This window comes from Columba livia, chromosome 4 (genome assembly GCF_036013475.1).
Source record: "Columba livia isolate bColLiv1 breed racing homer chromosome 4, bColLiv1.pat.W.v2, whole genome shotgun sequence".
In the NCBI taxonomy this organism is placed as follows: Eukaryota; Metazoa; Chordata; class Aves; order Columbiformes; family Columbidae; genus Columba; species Columba livia.
The window spans coordinates 27,859,166-27,879,841 of record NC_088605.1 but is presented as its reverse complement, the minus strand read 5'-3'; the positions used below and the strand labels follow the sequence as shown (position 1 = coordinate 27,879,841).

The following is a 20,676-nucleotide window of genomic DNA, read 5'->3' as shown; positions in this document are numbered from 1 at the left end:
CCCGCGCATCCCCGGACCCACGCGGGGCCACCCCCGGCGTGGGCGGTGTCTCGCTGCCGCCTCGACGGCGGGCAGTGCCCGGCCGCCAGCCCCGCCCGGCCCCGGCGGGGGGAAGAGCAGGCGGGGGCGCATGGCCGCGGCCCCTCTCCGCGGTGCGTCCCTTCCGCAGAGCATTCGGGACGTAGCACAGCCACCTGCATCCTCCCGAGGGCCGGGCCCGGCTTTTCCAGCAGAAGGAATGTGATATCGGGAGATTGCTTCGGCATCGGTATCAAAAAGGCAATCAGTGTCACCATGTCACCCGAGATGTGGGTGGGCAGCAGCAGTCCCCCTCTGCTGAGAGACAGCCAAGATCGTTGCTGCTCCAGGCAAATTACCGGCTGCTGTGAAGGCTGCAGGAATGGGTGGGGAAGGAGGAAGAGCCCTTCTAGGAGGCTGGGGGGCCTACCACTTTCTGCTGGCCAGTCACAGAAGCTTGTAAGGAGAGGCAATACCTTTATAGAGCAGGCGATGCAGGTAGAGGAAGCAGACAAGCTCTCAGGCACACAAGTATTCAGACCAGGGTCAGAAATGTAGACCGTCAACCCAAAAATCACATCCAAGGGTGATTATAGTGCTGTCAGTCATAAAACTGTGCTTGCAACGTCTATGCTTCCACTATTTGTACTTTTCATTTAACAATTGTGTGTCACCCTGTGCTGTATGGGATGCCAGGCTGGGCTCGCAAGGACAGCAGCTCCTAAGAGAGGAAGAGCAGCCTCTGAAAGAAGGGTGGACATCAGTAACTCCTGCTCTGTGCACTCACGTGGCTACTGGCTGTGTTTCGCAAGCGTAGCCGTCTCCTTCTTTCAGCTGGCGGCTTTAGAGGGGTTGCAGCCACCCCTTCACATCACTGCTCCTGGGTGGGAGTAGCTAGCTTGGCATGGAGCATCCCCAGAGGCTGCCCCTTGGTTCCCACACTGAGCATGCTGCTCTTCTTCACATGGAGCATCTCGAGTTGCAGCTCAAGAGGGATGCGCTGAATTTAAAGAGCGTACAGGAGGCACCCTGACCAGTTGCTCACCTTCAGCTCCATCAGGCAGCGAGTTCTCAAAAGTTTATTTTGGTGAAATTTTAGGCTATCCCAGGCATTGAGTAGAAATTATTTGGTGACTCAAGAGGAAAAAGAGAGTGCTATTTGCTTCTTAAACCTTAATTCTTACTTGGGGTACAGGCAACACAAGAAGTGCATCTAGTACCTAGTGACAAAATCCCAGGTACAGCAACTTTGCCAAAATGATGCCAAGTTCAATGGTCTTCTCCTTGTGTTTGTTTCCTTGTCATTAGCCTAAGAAGAGTGCAGGGAAGATGAGTCATCAGAGCTAAACAACAAAACAGGCTCCTGATTGCTTTAGTTCATTCATATTTTTGGGCTCTGTGTGCTGCTGCGCTGGGGGAGCGTGGGGCTTGGTTGGCTTTCTGAGCCAACGGTGTCCTCTGGACTTTATTCTTGGATCTGCATATGCAGAAAAATGCTGGCAGTGTATTTATTGTGCTTCTTAAAGACTTACCACCGCTGTACCTTATCCTGTCCTTCACATAGTCAGTATTTGGCTTCCCAACATGCAGGTCATTTGCTTATCATACCCTCCCTGGTTTCTAAGTAATGCCTGTGCGGTTTCCATGCAGCGGGACCAAGAACAGGATCACTGTGGGCAAGCCCAGGCTGGGTCAGTTGTGCAGAGCACCAAGCAGCTGCTTATCAAGCAGGTGTGAAGGGCACAGGCCAGGCCTTCTGTTTTATCTGTGAGTGTCACTCCTCAAGCTGCTAGGACAAGGCTGCTCATGGGAAGATATTTTTGTGTCATAACATGTAACGTATAGGCAGTTACAGGAGGAGTTCAGTAAACATAGATATGGTGAAGCTCTATTAGCAGTGAAGCAGATGTGTCCTGTTTCAGAGACCACCCAGTCATTGCAAGCTTCAGTTTCAAGGGACACTGAAGTACAGCATTTCTTATGGGAAAATGTTGTGAGAAGATCGTAACAAATCAAGACCTCTTGAGATTTTTTTTAAAATATATCAGCCGAAATTCAAGCTTAACTCTTGGCTTAAACAAGAGCAGTACCACTGACTTCAGGGAAAGCCAAATCTGAACCCAGCTGATGCGCTTCACCTGTCACCCTGGGTGGCACCTGGCATATTTTCACATCCAGTATGCAGAGTGAAAAAATGTTGTATCTGCCACTGAACATGGTTCTTGTCTCTTTAACTTGCTGCAGGCTTTCCCGATATGTCATCGTTAAAGTGCAGTCTGGAGTGATGCTAAGTAGTTTTGCAGCATCTGGCTGCACGGCAACGGGCTCACATGTAGTGCACACCCTGGAGTATCTAAATCAATGGCTAATTACTTCTCTGTTTTCTTTTGTGAAGGGTGGGAGAACACGTACTGCCTACCCTGCTATTACTGGAAACAACAGATTGACTATTTGAGTAGAAAAAGACTTGTCAAATAAAACTGATCATATATCATTCCCACATTATTCCTCGTTAGTCCTTCGGCTGAAAAATGGGCGAGAAGATAAGAGGTAGCAAGAGCAAGAAGAGGGAGGGAAAAGACTCATCGAAATATGACCTTGTTGTAATTTGTAACTTTTATAAATAATATTGCCTTACATTATTCTTCTTAGGAGGGGTTTGATTTCCATAGGAGAGCACTATGGCAGTTTCACGTTCCCCAATAAGGTCCAGAGCTTTCAATACAACAGCTGATGGCTCTTTAGCACCTTGTGGCTGTCCTCACCTGCCCATCTCAGTCGATGCTGAGTGTCATGTCCCCCAACCCCCGGGGCACGGTGACTCCAGTCACATATACCCCTTGGGTGGGGCACAGGAGGGGCAAGACCCTTGGTCAGCAGGCAGGGTTCTCAGCCAGTGAGGTGCTCCAGGTGCAGAAAAGCTTCTGGACCATGCTCATAATGACCACAGCTGACCAGGCTCTAAAATGGGACCCTCAGCCCCCTTGGAGTGGTCTTCTGAGAGCAGCAGGACTGTGACTGGAGCCCTCCCCTTAGATCAGGGATGCTGTCTGAGGAGACTTCCTGAGATTGAGAGCCCTCACCTTCTCCTTGGTGAGTGATTATATCTCCTGAATATATCCTTCAGTGAGCCTTTGCCCCTTCCTGGGCAAAGCGATTATTTCTTCTGGGTACCTTTGAGTGAGAGGCCTCTTCTTTTGAGGGAGTGTGTGCACGCTGTGGATCTTCATTCTTGTGTGATCATATGGTGATAATATCCCCAACTGGTATATCAAACCTGAAGTTTACTAAATGTTGCTGGAGTGCTGTCTGATATTTGACTATCCCCAACTTGCATTGTTTTCTGTCATTTGGTTTCAGTTTTGGTTTTGAGTTAAAGTTGGTTTAAGCTTACATTTGCTTGGAGTCGTTTTGGGGTGCCTCTGTGAGAAGCACCCATGCTATAAGCTGGTCTGGAGTAGCAGGAATCCTTCAAACACGAGGAATTTGGTTTGCTTTTTTATGACAAGACCTTTTCTGCCTTCCCTGTATTTAACTGGAAATAAAGGTGAAAAATAAAGAGTAAGTTTGTAAGGAATTTTGACAGTGCTCTAAGAAATGACCTTGCTGTTCACTCAGCTAATGACTGCTCCAGCATGTTGTGTGGAGATGTTTCAATCACTTGCTTTTTCTGCCAGAGACTAAAAGCATCTGCCATAGCCCAGAACTATTGCAAAATTGCAATCATTGCATATATGCAAGGAGGTCCCTTCAGTGTCCCCCAAATGAAACCACTGTGTGTGTTGTGTTCTGTGCTGAATTTGGAGCAACAGCAGGAGGTTCAGTTTGTGCAGCTGTTATGCCCGTCGCTCCACACACTCAGGAGCCTCAGACAAGAAGGGTTGGTTCACAGATCCCAAGTATGTTATGGATAAATTGAGTAGGTTATGGATAAGTCGCATTCTTGGATTTTGAAGCCTAAATCCCGACTGTGTTGCACTTGAAGTGTGTGCGCTGTGGTTATGAGCACTGTATAAAAGCAGGATGATGGGGTGGGAAGAGAAAGCAAAGGGCAGGCACCCTCTCTTTTCCTGCTTTTCCAATTTCAACTTGCTACCCAGAATATTTTAAATAGTGGAAATGAGGTTAGAAAACGGTGCTATGGCTGTGCTGTGCTGCCCTCTCCTCCCGCCCTGGCTCCTTCTGTGCCGTGCCCAGGTCTGCGGGAGGCAGCGGGGCTCAGCTCCTGTGGGATGGTGTCATCTGCCTGTCAGTCACGCTTCGCCTCTCTGCGTGTCCATGGCGGCCGATCTGTGCAGCTGTGCTGGGTGTTTGCAGAGGAAGAGCCCTCCAGAGGATTGTCCTGGAGGGTGGAAAGCTTTCCATCAGCACCTTTAAGGAGGCTGGGACAAAACACTGCTGTGAAAATGATGTTCGGGTGAGACCTAGCAGGAGTGGTTTCTGATTTTAATGGGACATGTAATCCCTTTGTTTCTGTTTTACTTGCTATGCACCTAGGTTATGAATGGAAATAAAAATTAAATTTAAGACTTAGTAGGACAGTAATAATTTTCCATGGCAGCAGGGAAAAAAGTCTTTGCTGTTGACTTGGATAAAAATAATCTTTGAGGTGTATCTCGTGATCCCTACATGCAGTTTAGGGTAAGCTTGTGGTAAAATCCGTGAAATACATATGCCTATTCTTATTTACAACTTAAATCCAGAGCGGTTATGTTTGTGGCTTAGGAAAGTTTTCTGTGATTCTGTGAGAGATACTGGCAATTCTGCTGGTTCTTCCATGGTAGTCTTTTCTGCTAGGAAAGACGTGTCAGATGGTCCTTTGCTGAACCAGGTCCCTCTCTGACACTTGGTTCCCCCTCCCTCTCTCAAGAGCAGCAGCACAAGATTGGACTTCGTACCTTTAGCCACCCCTGGCCCATAGCTCGCCTTCACTGGGCCAGCGACCAGCAACTACGAGATCTTAGCAGTCACGGCACCTTTGTTTGTTTTTTTTTTTTTTTAATATATTGTTTGGGAGCTGGTTCACTAAACAGGCAAGAAAATACATTTTTAAAATAAGATGCGTTGAGTTCTGTGGCAATCAGCTGTTTCTAAGAAACCTTTAAGGCCAGACAGAAAGTGCCAGGGTGAGGTATGTGCTGGTCGATCAATGTTGCTCCTGCCCCGAAGCACTTGTGTTTCACACAAAGGCAGAGTGAAGATGGACCACGGAGGTGGAGACCACACAAGAGCTGTGGGGTTCCCCTAAGTTCCTTGCTCTGGCAGGTGTCTGTAGAGCAGAGGGGCTGGGACAGACCTGCCCTCCCTGCCTCCCAGGCTTCTCTGCTGCTCTTCAATGTGACACCTGACCCCACCGCAGCCCTGTCACGCCTCATCCCAAGCTTGCTTTTCTTAAACTTCCCTCTGTCCTGTCCTTAGCATGGCACTGCAGCTCGATCCTGCTCAGTAAATCTCTAAAATAATCAGCGTCTTCTACCCCATGGCCGGTGGCCTCGAACAGAACCAGGGTTTGAATTTCAGGATGGGGAAAAATAGATATGTGTCCCTTCCTCCCCTCCTCAGCAGGAGTCATCACTGCATCCCTGCTGTCTCCTCTACAGGCATGAACCCACCAAATCATCCTTCCCTTCCCCTTGGCCCAGGTAGCAAACTGCTTGGCATCCAGACACCCTCCCCCTGCTCCTCCTCCCTCCTCTGCCACGCTGCGTCCGCCTCTCCTGTTCCCTGCTGCCTTTGTGATTTCTCCATTCATGGGAGCCCTGTCCACTGCTCCCTCCAATTCCTCTTCCAAATTATGCCTGTTTCAGTCCATACATAAATGCTCTGTATTTACGTCTCCCCTGGGAGAAGTGCTCTGCATCTCATAGCCTCCAAGATTTTATTAAATTGAAGTGGTGTGGAAGGGAAACAGCACAAGCCTCGTTGCTCGGCTGCGCCATCTCCTTTGTGTCCCTGCATCTGTTCAGTCTCCCTCAGCAACTGAAGCTCAGGGTTAGCAGCCAAGGGCAGAAATTATTATAACAAAACCCTCCCATCATACTTGGTCTTCCCTTGTGTTTATTTTTAAGATGTATGAAGACCATTAATCAACAACAAAGTGCATCACGACTTGGGTCACCATGTTCCAATAATTCATAATTAGAACTAAGTGTTTAAGGCTGTGTGATCCACCTTTTAAAAATGAGGTGCAGAGATCTTTTGCCAAGTATCCCATTAAGGAAAAGGCTTCAGGAGGAGAAACCAGTAGATCATTGAGGAATGATCTTGTAAATCGATTGCTGACTGTCATTTGTTGCAGGTTGTACCCTTACAACTGTAGGCAATTAAATGCCTTTATGTGAGATACCTTTACCCAAATTAAAATAGGAAATAATTCTGCCTCAGACACTCTTTCCTTTTTTTGCCATTTGATCTTTTTCTCGAGTTGGAGTATTATCAGCATTAAGATGAAAAGTCATAATAAAATAAATGGCCTGATGACTAATGCATGCCTCCATCCAGAAGAGCCAAAATTAACCTCGTGTCCAGGCAGGCAGGGACAGGAGGTGAGGTGAGGCTGCCTCTGAAGGCATTGGACTCAGGTTTAAAAGTCAAACGGCATTCCGCACCGCGGGCTGTCGCAGGCGGCCTCAGCCATGCTGAGGCAGGCACGGCGCGGGCACTGCCATCCTCATTCTCCTCCCCGCGAGCGCTGCAAACGGCCCGTTCAGCACCTGCGGCAGCAAGAGGAAGGTGCAGAGTGACTTCAGGATGCGTGTGCAGTCGCAGGCCCTGATCCAGCTGGGTTTATTGGCTTCCATCGCCCTTCGAGGCTCCCAGCCCCCTCGGAATTTCCTGTGCGGGAACCTGGTCAGGTTTAGGGGCATGAATCAAGGGAGGTAACGTGGAGGTAGATCACACAAATGTGGTTGTGTGCCTATAAAATATATATTTTGGGGTTTGGCAAAAAAATGCCAGATCAGAGTAAATGACACCGAGACTGTCTTGTCCCACAGGATAGTTTAAATATAAAAAAAATACAGCAATAGATTAAATAATACCTACAGCAGCATTTGCTTGATAGAGTATTCATTTAATTGGAACAAAGACACTCCCAAGACAAATTGCATCCTTCTCCTGCCAAAGCTTTCTCCATATTAAAAGGGATGCTAATGGTGAGCCCCATGGGAAAGATAAAAGCATTGATATTCTATCTCAGGTCATGCAAAAAAAGTCTTTGCACTCAGTTGTCATTTGTATCGCAGCATCTAAGGCGCCTAGATGTGGACTAAGACTGTTTTGTGTGAGAAACCATACAAACATAGGATAAAAATGCTTCATGTCCTGCTGCCAAAATTTTATTGAATAAATATCAGAAATGCAAATCAACAAATAAGCAAGCCATTCAAAATAGGTACACTATTACCTAAATTAAATCTCAAGCTGTCTACAAAGACATTTCCAGCAAATGGAAGAAATAAATCTCAATCATAATAGTAATCTCTTAATACTTGTTTTAGATAATGTTGTATATTAATCCCATGAAAATAACCTTGACCTGTTATATGCACTTTTAAAACTGTGATAAAGTAGGACATTTTTTAATAACCTAGAGAGTCTTCTGAATTTTGAACCTATGGTATCAGGAGAACTTGCATGTTGTTGCAGCTGAGGAAGATGCACCCTGGGTTTTGTAGAACTGTTGTTTTGCCAGGAAGATGAAAGCGTGAATGTCTCCATCAACAAGATATTTTATCTCATTTTTGGGGTATGTAAGCAGAAATGCCAGGTATGAAGCCAGGAGGGTATTTTTTCCCGCTGGAGGAGTTGACTCTGCCACTAGTTGAAAGTCTCTTTTTTCTAGAGTCTCATCTTTAAAAATAATTCTGATAAATTAAAATGTAGAAAACGCAGTGAAATTGCTTGAGTTTGGAAAATTTGCCTTAACAGTGAAGGGATGGGGGTCTGGGATGGGTGAAGCTACTGGAGAACTTAGCCACAAGTCTCCAGTGACATGTAGGCAGGAAAGGTTGCTAGTCTTAATAATAGGAAACAGCCTTTTCTGTGCTAGTGGAGAAGAGCACGAGCAAATCTAAAGTTTAGAGACGGAAGCAAGGCAAGTTCAGAGGAGGAAGAGGGTGCGTGGTTTGAATGGGAAGGGCACTGGCAGACCAGCTCCCCATCACTTGCTATGTTTTGGGTGCAAATGGGAGATGTTCTCGCTGGGGTGCAGCGACCTGGCTGAAATGCTCGTGTCTGGGGTGAGCAGGAGGCTGGGCCAGAACGTCACTTCGAGCTGAACTGAAAAAGAAAGACCAGTTTTACAGTAAAATCAAAGCTATATAAAAAAAAATTAATCTACTACAATCTTTCATTAACCTTTGTGCTTCTATGCTGTTTCTAAACTAGGCCAACTTTTAAATTAAATGTAATTCCAATTTTTTTTTTTTTTTTTACATTTTGACTTTAAAATATTTCTTTTTAGCAAAATAGTTATTCGCATCAATCGCAAATTTGTGAGTAGTTTGATTTGGCGGAAGCCCTGTCTTTTAGGAAATATTATATTCTTAGGTGTTTCTGCCATCTCTGCCTACACCAGCAGCTATAGATGCCCAACCTGGAAAGGTTTGGGCTTTAGGGTATGAGCAGTTAGAGAGAAGGAAATAAATGCAAGTAGCTTTGCAAGATAACCCCACAAGCCTACAGCAATGCGGTGGGTTTAAGCTGCTGTAAGAGAGATTCACATTAGATACTGATGGTGCAAATAAAACCAGAGGGCTGGGGAGTGGTCGGACAAACACTTCCATGGCAGGGGGAGCTGCAGCCCCTGACTTTGCTGTGGGGCAGCGTGGAGGGGCTGGTGGCTGGTACCCTGCCCAAAGGCTCTTTGTCCTCTGCTGTGACACCCGCCGGTAGCGATAAAAGTTTCACATGCCTTTGTGGCGTAACTGCACTTGTGGGAGCAGCCGCTGGCAGCACATGGGGGTCCCAGGGGGTCCGGCCAAGCTGGGTGCAGCAGGGTGGGTTCACAGCCCCGAGCTGAACCGCTTGCGAATTTTATTAAACTGGCAGCATCTTATCTGCTTGCCAGGTAGTGAGTGGGCTTTGGACAGAGCTGCTTGAGACTGGATAGGAGGAGGAAGGAATAAAAAGCCCTTGGCGCTTTATTTCAGGGTGAAAGAATTCAAGGAGAACAAGAGATTGGAATGAATGTGTCCAAAATGGGTCCCTTAAGAGCTCCTTACCTTTGCTCAGTCCCTGATAAGATCAGAAAGCAAAGGATTATAAATATTATTAGATTAATTTTAATGTGTTAAATATAGAATATGTATTACATATACATCTTTTACATATAATTTCTAAATAAAATATTTGCAATGTGTATTTTACCCATATATACATGGGTTAGCCTAAACGCTGAGTAATTATCAGCAGGACAGTCTTGCTGCTGAAGTCGATTCGAACCAGGACTGTATGAGTGGGTGTCCAAAGAGCTGTGTAAGGTCCCAGGGCTCAGCGTTTCCAGCCCGGTGTGAGCGTTGCTGTGCAGTAACCCTGGGCCTAGAGGGGAAGTTCACCCAACCAAACCCTGCCCAAACCCCTCCGGGCAAGAGAGCCCCGTGCAGGACAGGGGTCAGGGGTGGACAGGGAGACAACAGAGTCACCACTTTCCTTGGAAATGCAGAAACTCCTCCTCATAAGGTGTATCGCTTCAAACTGAAACCAAGAAGCACAAACAACAACAGGTCCCAAAATGCTCGGTGCTGGGCAGTGATCTCAACCTTCACTAGATAATGAAAAGACATTATCTGAGAACTAAGGGGCAGATTTTAGAAAGACCTTAAGTAACCAAAATTCAATTTTAAGAGCATAACAAACAGTGAGAGCAGTCAAGCAATGAACATCCTGAGCACCAATATACCAAATGCCAATTCCACTGTCGCTTGTGTGAAAACGCAGGTCGCAGCTGAGCTCATCCCAGGGGATTTGTTGAATCACATGCCCAAATCTGGGAGCCCAGGAAAGCAGAAAAGGAGACTGGCTCCTCCTTCCCATTGCAGGGCAGTAACAGCATCAGTTTGCAGGTGCTGCTGTTGCCCCAGAGCTGGGGCAGCCCCTGTGTGACACAGGCTCCCACCCCTGTAATTTCACAGCTGTGCTGGTGGGAGTTGGTGGCTCTTTGCTACATGTAGGTTCTCAGAGGAGCTGCTCTAAAGGAAGGCTCTACTCAAGTGCTGTGTTAACTGCAGGTGGACCTGCCATGGGGAGAAGAGAGGGTGTATGTCTCGTATAATCCACGCCAGCTGCGAGTAGCTCAGTACCAGACTTGTTTACATCCTGAAGACATGAGATGATGCTGTGGGTTGCTACATATTTGGTTGGAAAAACTCAGACCAGTGGGAGGAGGTTTAAATCCACCTGACACTGAGTAAAAATTCTAGCAAGGATAGTTCAGACCCTGTGGGTACGTATGAAAAATAAAAAGTCCTAAATCATAAAATCTAGGCATCAAGATTAAAATATCAAAGCTGGCACTGGAGCAGTCACTGATGACCTGGCATGCAGCCTGGCATCTCTAAGAATGAAAGGTGACGTGCAGAAACAAAAAGCTGAATTTTATCTCTTTAAGATGAAGTCACATACCTGTATGAGAGGTGTTTTGTGTGGCCAGCTGGGCATGGCTTGGTCTTTCCTGACTGGGGCTTTCCTGGTGTAAATGCAGCATTTAAATTAATTCGGGACTTTATGGACAGTTTAGTATAAGTTCAGGACAATGTGGTGAATTGAAACTGAGCTAGACCAAGCTTTGGACTGAAAAGCATCAGAGAAAGCAAGAACCCCCTCTAGTGTCTGGAGAGTCCTGGGAAGGGAGCAAAAAAAGAAACCTCAGCAGTGTTTCTAAGACTAGAAAAGGCACACAAGGCAGTAAAATAGAAGGGCTAAAAAGAGTGTGTCAATGGACTGTGAATGTAACCTGCATGTTGTTTTGAATTTTGAAGGGAGGTTCCTGAGAGGCAGATTTCAGTGATTTGCTTTGGTAATTAATGTTATTTAATTATCCTCATAATGAGGAGGATGCAGAAAGTGGGAACATGCTCATAGAAGGAATCTGCTGAGGAAAAAAAAGGGAGAGACTTTTTGAGGGGGAGGGCAGCACAGAAGAATGGTCTGGACGAGGAGTGGGAGAGATGTGCTGAGCCCAGGCCCCGCAGAGCTTGTGCGGTTTGAGCCCCATAACAAGAACCACTTGTTGTTTGTGCTTCAGTTCTGCCATTGAGGCCCTCGGCCCAGGGAGCGGAGCCCTAAGCTGCCATGGCACCTCCATCATGGTGGGAAAATAAGGGTTAGAAATGGGTAGAGCCTGCTACGCAGTAGCAAGCCTGGAACAGTAGGTTGTGAGGTGTTTTTGGAAAAGGTGTTTTTCCATTTCTTCTATTGAGAATGGGCCGCTGGGCAGGAGGGCTGGTGGGGTGCAAGTGTCCGCAGAGGACTTCATTTCACTGCCCCACGCAAAGGTTCACATGGAGAAAAAAAATCGTAAAAGTCAGATGCCCACCAGATATTGGTTAAATCCTGATTTTCTGCTCAGGAGAAAGTAGCCTGAATTTGCCAGCCCTTAGCAGTCTTGTGTTACTGAAAGCTGCTTTGCTGCTGAAGGAGAGGGCTGAGCTGGGCTTGGACTCTTAAGCAGCCCTTCACCTTTAAGCAAATCCCTTTTACTCTTCCCACTGGGTGTTTGTGTACCTGGGCACTATCATTCACCTCAGTGTGAGCTGAGCCTGGGTGAGTGACAGCATAAATACAGTAACTAAATATTTGTGTTTTTTTTTTCAAAGGGAAAAGAGAAATCCCTCATCTCTGACATTTACAATAGACATTATCTGCTCTCTGACATTTGGGCTTATAAACCAAGGTCAACCCAATTTCTGTTCTTAACTTACCCCACTGTATCAGACAAGATACGAACTGACTGGCCAACCCTTTCTCTAAATAGCAGCACAACCTGCCCCGTGCCCCCAGCATGGGAGTTAGGAAGAGGGGTACTAATTTCAGTGATGATGAACTGAGCCTCAAGAAAATAAATGAGTGTGTGACAGAGCAGGAACTGACTGAGGGTCTCCTATAGCCCAGCTTGCATCAAGATGATTTTTTTTTCCTGTTTTTTGGTCACACAGGTGTTGGGGAGGGCTGTGTGCACTGAGCCAACAGTGCCAGCCCTGCACAAGCAGCCTGGGAGGAGCGGTGTGTGACGTGAGCGGTGGCTGCTGTGACCGTGACTGTGACCATGCCGCCTGTGCAGGCAGGGGCACCAGGGGCACCAGGGGCATCCTGTGGCTCAGAAGCTGCTGGTTCCTGCCAGCAAGACTGGACATGGACGGAGGGGGCTGCTCTGGGCTGGCGTCCTGAGACTGAGTGACAGCGGTGACACCACATTGCTATCACCAGCATCCAGGCACGGCTTTAAAATGATGAGGATCTGGACGAGGTTTTCAGAGCTCCTTTGAAGACAGGTCAGTGGAAGCAGCATTAACAGTGGTTTTATGTGTCTGCATTAGCCCTGTGGGGGAATGGATGAGCAGAAACAACACAACCTCGCTCTGGGCTCAGTGTTTGGGTGAGTAAATGCAGGGCTAAGTGGACAAGCCTGGAACTGAGAAATTCATGGCTAAAACAGGAGCTGAGGGTAAGCATAAAGAGCGAAGGGTTTGCCTGATCTCCCTCTACTCCCCTTCTCTTTGAGAGGGAACCCAAAATGGCAGTATCCGCTTCAATAAAATGTAATTTCTGATAGAGGACAGTGAAGGTGTATTTAAGATTTCACAAGATATATACTCCTGCCCATCTTCTTCAAGACAAACAGCTCTGCTTGAAGAAGGAGGACTATGTAGCGGTTCTTTAACTTAGCATTTACCAGGTTATGTCAACTAGCAGGTACAGTTGGCATTATTTTCAGCCCTGACTGGGATGCAAACCAAACTCCTTGTATCCCCAAGCTTGGTCCAGCATGGCTTTCTCCCGGCAGCATTTTAGCATCCAACTGCGGCACAGGAGGAGCAGCAGCTGCTGTGAATGTCAGGGCAGTATTAACCCAGATGGGGGGCATGAGGGCCAGTCGGATAACGAAGCTCTTGTAACGGGTTGCCCACATCTGTTTGCTGCCAAGGTCTGAAGGGAAACAAGGTTCTGAGGGGTGCTCTGAGAGACTGCCAGTGGCCAAGCTGTGATTCCTGGCAAGAGCAGGAGGCTGGGGAAGCCCAACCTGCCCGTCCCCCTCACCGTACTCCCAGCTTATCACATCCCAGAGATTGTTTACCTGTGTGGTTTTCAGCAGCTAAGGCCATGCAGTCCCAAGTCATCTTTGCTGCCCTACCCCCATATTAATAGGCACTTTTTTTCTCTTGGGCAAGGCAGAGCAGGGGGAACACCACAGAACACGAGTGTCCTTATTCATCTTCCTGTGACTATATAGTTTTCATGCAAAGAAAACCCGAATGCTACCATGGACCACTGAAGTGTTTTTTGAAGACAATTACTGTCCTTACAAACTAGTTGAATTGCTCTCTGAATGCTTCTTCCTTAAACACACAAAAAAAGCAAACATGTAGAAACAGACATAAGCATATACTTGACTAATTTCACCAGATACTTAGAGCAAGAAAATAGCTATGTCAGACCAAGAAATGCTGGTGTCTTCAGAAATTAGCTGTTGTTCACATGAGAATTGATTCTATTAATTGTTTTATCACTGGGCATAGTTGTAGGAATATAAGCGTATCATCCCTGATACGCTTATATTTTGAATCTAACTTGCTGTAGTTGACAACAGGTGGCTTTCAAGGATCATTTAGAAGCAGCGAGGAGGACTGAGCACAGGCAGTGCAGGCACTTATCCTTTAAACTTTATATTTGTGAGATATTAGAAGTATTCTCCAAAAGAAAATGGGGTTACATGATAACTGAAGTTTATGTTCATGACAGAAGGTTAGCTTACAGTACAAGTATCTCATTTAGTTTTAGTCTTGTGAAAGATCTAGTCCAGTTTTGTCTCATCTGAGTACCACACAGCATAGAGAATCTCAAGCTTTCCAGCTTTCAAAGCTAATAATTTTTTAAATTCACTGTTGTAACAAGTATCAATAAGGTGCCACGTTGGAAACTCACTTTGCTGGTAAGGAATTATTTTAGCTAACTGTCCCTTTAATCCTGCTGAAGATCTGTAAATGAGCTTAATCACTACAGTTATATTTTGTGTCCTGTACATGTTTAACATAGTCACAACAGAGTTTATAATTTAATATAAAGAGGACAGCGATGCACAGTACAACTGTATGGGATACCAGGGCTGAAAATAGCATTATATTACAAACAATCCTGCGGAAAGTTAGTCTAACGGAATCTGTTCCTTTCTGTTCTTCAACTGTTCGGGCAGAGAGCATCCGCGTTACTGCGAAGCTGCGTGTAAGACACTGCAGAGAGCGCCCCAACCCCACCGCCTGTAGGGGTCAGCCCCTGCTGCAGAATGGCCCGCGCACAAGTCAAGAGGAGGTAAGGGGTTTGTCTTCTTTTGTTTTTAAAATCAAAGCAACGTCACATCACACCTGTTTTACCTAAAAAGACCAAAAAAAAAAAAAAAAATCCCAACTTTACTCATGTTCTTACAAATCAAGAGGGAGAAGGTATAGTGCTGTTATATTTGTTTCCCATGTCTTTGTTTCTCACTAGTACTTGTGTTAAAAGATTAGTTTTAAATGATCAAGACTGTGTGCTCTGCGGCCACCCCAAGACAGCAGCATAAGCAGCTTCAACCTTCTGCCTCCTTACATGTTCATCGCTTATTTTTCTTCATCCTTGCAGTCAGACTCCAGACTCAAATAAACCGTGAACCTAGCACTTCTGTAGCAAAACCTAAGGAGCTGTCACACCGTTGCTCAAAATAACAGAACTGTAGAGACAATAGTTTGTGTCTTGAATCTTGCAGTATGACGATGCTAATTAACAACAGTTTAATATAGCAGAGTTTGTTACAGAAACCTACTAAGAGAGGCGGAAGGGCTGTAAATTGCCTGTCATTTGGACACTGCTCTGTTTTCCTGGAGGGGTGTGGGGCAGACTGCGCTTGACTGCACAACTCAAAAGCAACGAGGAGAGGTAGGAGACACACGTTAAAAGCAGTAGGTGTGAGCCAGCCCTACAGAAGCAGGCCAGCTAACTAGGGCAACTAACTAGAGGTAAACCTTTTGATCTGCTGGCTTGATGACAAAAAAGGGGACTGCGCTGAGATAAACAATTAATAGCAAGCCTCAGAGGTTAAATTTTGTTAAACAAGTTTAATGTTAAGTGGCCACCAAATAGATGTAAGCCTAGTTTAACTTGATTAATACCAAGATCAATAGTAATGTGGATGCCATATTTTCCTAGATACCTTGCTTTGTAGAAAAACACAGATTACAGAAAATTAGCAAGTTCAAAACAAACTTCTTGCTTGTATGTAAGCCAAAAGATAGAGGAATCCATAGATGAACTAGATAAAATGTATACGTAACTCAAAGGCAGCTTACCAGGTACACTTTTATACTGCTCAATTTTCCGCATAAATTTTCAGAATTTTCAAACTAAAAAAAAATCTGTTTCATGTGGTGGAGTCAGCACAAATCCTGCAAAAACGAAAGGCAGCTTGAGTACTCAGACTTGCACAAACAAACTGCTCTGGGTGGAAATTCAGAATATGGTTTCTCACATAACTCTGAATGGTGCATCATCTTCCTGGAGCAGCAGCACAGCACAAGCCACCTCTGCAAGGAAATGAGGGATTTCACCCAAATACAGCATTGCGTTCAGTTCATGAATTACAGGGCCAGACCAGAACATGATGCTGGTAATTTCTAGAAAAGTGAATGCAGTTCTTGAGAAACAACCCAACCAGCCAAAAAAAACCCTATAACAATACCCTTTAGATGTCTAAAAGGTGTTTAAAACCGATTTTTATTTTAAAAAATGATGCAGGAAGTATTTTGTGGTAAGAATATTTTATATTTTTTTTTACACTTTTAACACTTACAAAAACATTCAAACACAAAAAACTTAAATAACTTTGGAAGCAGAACAAGTCCTTCTGCCTACACACATACAACAATTCCGAGCTGTTGGCACAAAAAGTAATCCACATTCATAAACCCCTTACTACTATATCAAACAGAAGTAAATCATAGGCACTAGTTTATCAAATCCATATTTCCACACTTCTGGAGAAAATCTCTAAACACAGAGCCCCATGATTTCCTGATATCAGTAAACTGGTAATGCACAAAGGCTTTTCTGGTAAACAGACAGTCCGTCTCTTTCAGGAAGTCCTTTGCTGTATTTCAGGGGGAGAACAGCAGAGAAAAGAATCCTTATAAAACTTAAGCTGAACTTACCCAAGTGATGAATTACTTAAGGAAACGTACACAACAGTCTGATGGAGCCATGGTAAAACCCCCAATGTCATCATCTAAACTGACCTTCAAAATTTTAAAGTCAGTCAAGTGTTTGATAAAATTCACCAACTAAAATTCACTTTTTCAATGAAGACCGCAGCATTGCTTTGTAAAATGCTGAAATGTTAAAATTCCAGCTTAAATGCAAATGTGTGTTTGATCTAGTCCTCTCTTCTGCTTCACATGGGATACTGACATCCATTATCTGTGCCAGCACATGACACAAGGCTGGATCAGCGGTATGTACTGATCTACTGGTGCAAGGTGGTTTCTTTACCCCTGCTGAAATCTTACTGAATTACAGTATATTTGATGCCCTGACTTCAAAGTCTCAGCGCAGATCCTGGTCTGGAGTGTGAAGTCATTCACCAACCCAAAGCTCACATGAGTCACGAGAGCTGCAAATTTGTCTTCACTCCTTCATATTTGGCTTTTTCCAAGTCAAGTAGTATTGCATGGCTTTTTGTCCAGGAATATGTTAATTCTGGCCTAAAATTCAAGTGCTAGAATTTCAGGCTTAGTTATCCTCTTAGTGGTGGGAGCAAAATACACCAGCAGAGCCAAACTCAGATACTAATGGGGTTGAAGGCTACCTACCATCCAATCCAACTTGTAGTGTTTGTCAGTCATTGCACAAAGGATATACCACTCACATTCTCTTACTTCATCAACTGTACATCCAAAATACTGAAAAAGCTTCAAACAAAATCCCTTCCATTTAACTAGTCCCACCCAATACAACTTAGTTACAAATGTTTGCATGATGTCTTCCAAAATAGAAAACAATGGTTCAAATGCTAAATATATGAATGAGTTGTTCTGAGCAACCTGTGTTAGAATAAATCAAAGCCACCAGAGGAATTTAATAGCTTGTAAACAGACACAGCAGGTTTCATACTCTGTTACCAGTAATGTAAGATACACATATGTAAGGCAAAGTACGTATTTAATCACACTTACATGGGCAATATATTCTGTAAAAATATTTACAATTTAAAATAAACCAATTTAAGAAATGGACGAAAGTAAAAAAATAGGATACAGGAAACTCCCTCATACCATGGAACATCACCTAAATGAATATCATTTGGCATCAAGAGTCAACTCATTACCTTAAAATTTGTATGTTACAAGTGCATAGTTGTGTTTCCTTCTCCGTAACTATCAGCATTTACAGTTGCTCCAGGCTGCAAGCATAGTGGTATGGGATTAGAACAAATTAGCATTATGACTTGCTCGCTCTTTTTTAAGGAAACCTGCTATTAAAAAAAGTTTTTCCCAAGTAGCAAGGTGTGTGTTAAAAACGTGGCTACAATAGCAAAGGCCATCTTTCCTGAGCCAGGAACTTTAAGGTTAGAAAGATTGTACAGCTGACACTGAGCCCTTTTGGCAATCAAACATGTAAGAGTGTGTAAAGCCGATATATCATAGTAGGAAAGATGCGATCTATACTATTGCATTTGTATCTGCTACATTCAAACCTTTAATGTTAATAAAAGCCATGGCTACTACTCGCTGTTCTGCCTCATCTTCCAGAGTAACTTCTCATTCTCTCGGAAGGACATACGTACCACTTTCCCAAATAAGAATCTCAGCCAAGTGTTCAAAGCCATGTTTCCGTAGCACTGTAGCAGTCTGCAATCAGAACACTAGCTCTCAGTAACACGGTTTTGTGTCAATAGTACTCTTCATCAATCTTTCTGCTGAATTCAAACAGGCTGAAAATGAAGTTTTGGACAATCTAAGTTGACTTTATACTTGCTGTTTTTCAAGATGGGCATTTCTTTGGCATTCGTTAGGTTTTTGCCCAGACATTGGCCACTCTCATAAATGCTCATATTGATACATTTTTAGCAAGCAAGAAAAAAAAACACACCAGAACTGATAGCTATTTGATGTAGAAGTGATTGTATGATCACTAAACATCTGATGTTAGATGTCATTAAAGTGCTGCTTTATAATCTCTGCCAGTTTGTGCTAATTAGAGACAGAGAGGTCTGGAATTTTGACAAATCCCAAAAGTCACATCTGAACAGTTTGTATAATCAAGCTGTCTTTTAGCCTGGTGAGGAAGCATCCGTGAGCACTGGAACTTTGCATTAAGGTTTGCAGTTCAGTAGCAGCCATCTTTCCAACTCTCATCTTTCACGTTGCCATAGGTTTTGGGAGCGGGTAATGATCTAAAATAAAATGAGATTATTTTTCAGTTTCATACATAACTGCTGAAGTCTGCATCTACAATACGTAAGAATTTAAACATTTTACAAAAAATTGAAATATACATTTCATTCATTTACTTCTCTGCAGTACAGTCTACCTAACATAAACTCAAAAATATTTTCAATTTCAGATTCTGTGCATTATATCTGGGCAATTACCACATCAGAAAAACATCTGCAAAAACAGACAGAAAACTTTTGGCTATTATATTCTGTGAGAATACAGACTTAATCTGCTGCCATCTAAAAACAAGCATTTTTTTTTTCCCCAGTGATGTATAAACAGGGAAATCCTTTTTTAAAGTATTACATTTTCCTTACATTAAAATCTTGATGTTCATAGACACTTCATTACTGCATTGAGTACAGCTACTGCATTATGTGCGTAAATTAAAAAAAATAGCTGTGTAAGTTTAATAAGTGAAAAGCTTTTCTGTAAGACAAGTTGTGACTTGGACAACCTCACTTTGCTACTATTAAAAACTTCCTGTCAAAACCAACTACTTTTTATTACACAAAGGTTTATCCTACGGACAGACTCAAGAGTGCAAAACAGGCAGTGCTGTGACAGTCACTTGTCATTGCCTTGCCCAGTACTCACTAGACAACAGAACTCCTCCACTTTGATATTTATGGCCGTTTCATCTTTCTCTGGTACTGGGGACCAGCTGTTTATTCTTTCTGTTTAAGGGAATTCTTAGTACTCCTCATGAACAACTGCTTCTTTATATCAGCTGGCTTCCGCTTGATGCATTCAGTGCAAATCCACATTAGCGTGGCATTAAGAGCACATATTCTAAATTATGCATCATGTCCTTCTGAATCTCCTTAAGACAACTGTCCACATAGCCTTTCCACTTAATACACAGTCTCTCTTGTGGTGGTTTCCCAAAGCACTCTGACATTAAGCAACTTCTACAGCTGGGTGTTAGCACAGAGTTTATGTTTGAGCTGAAAATTCTGTTTTGTCCCATGGGTTTAATGCATTGATTTTTACATTATGTTCAGAAAATGCTACAGATGCCTCCTCTGTCCTCACGTGTCTTCCTTCCTCAAGTTTGTAGCTGCCCAAGGAAAGAAACTCTTCTCACCATGGTACCACTGCCTGACTTACGGATTACAAAAGGAAAGTAGTTCTGACTTCAGAATGTGCCACTTAATTGTACAAATTAATTTTCACGTGCCAGCTGTATTTTGATAGCTTTTTACCACATGCAGACAAATTGTTTCTGCTTTCTCAGCCCAGACTAAGTCACTTTGTTTACTTAGCTCAGTATCTTTTTTTTATGCATTTCACTTTCACTCCTTCACCTTCACTCTTTAGTTCAATAACCTCCTCTCTCGGTTTTGCTTCAAAACTATTTTGGAAACAGGCAAATACTTCAAATGTAGGTCTCGATTTCCATTCTAAAGACCTTGCAGTTGAAGTAAGAATTGCAGAAGGAGCAGCACATATACACAAAGTACAAAACGCATTATGAAAACTTCGAACCAAGCCTGCCTGTCACATACTCACCTGCGAACAGGCTGTGCAAGTTTGCTACGAGGCACTGGGATGCCCCCTGTGGAAGGGGCACTGGGTCTGGGCAAACCACTCCTCATCCCTGCTGTCCCTGCCGGTCTGGTAAGCGTTGTACTGTTAATACTGCTCGCAGGGCTCGGCAAGCCTGAACTGGGGGCTGCAAGAAGCCCTGGTGAAGAGCTACTGTGTGTCAGCTGCACGGCTTCTGGAGAAGCAACAGAACCGGGTCCGTGGTTACTAAATGCTTTCACTGGTTGTCGGAGAGCGAGGGGAGATGGTGCTGCAGGTGAGCGGAATTTGCTTGAAGAAGGTACTGGAAAATAAAATACAGAAGTTACTTTCAAGCTTAAGTTAGATTGTGACTGAAATTATAAACAGGAGATTATGTAAAAATTCAAACAATATGGAATGTATAATGAATACAGCCAATCAAGCAGCAATGAGAAACAGGAATTCAGAT

The 20,676-nt window shown here is 44.2% G+C and overlaps 1 protein-coding gene across 2 annotated transcripts in view; it reads right to left on the bottom strand.

Moving 5' to 3' along the window:
• Positions 1–16,008: 16,008 nt before the first annotated feature.
• The window catches only part of SLAIN2 (SLAIN motif family member 2), a 37,100-nt gene continuing 32,432 nt past the window's right edge, over positions 16,009–20,676 (bottom strand). For both annotated transcript variants that reach the window (XM_065060841.1, XM_065060843.1), the window contains 2 exons: positions 20,211–20,529; positions 16,009–18,655 (listed from right to left, as the gene is read on the bottom strand). In XM_065060841.1, the coding sequence (XP_064916913.1) occupies positions 18,589–18,655; positions 20,211–20,529 (386 nt within the window). In that variant the 3' untranslated portion in view covers positions 16,009–18,588. The remainder of the gene's footprint in view (positions 18,656–20,210; positions 20,530–20,676) is intronic.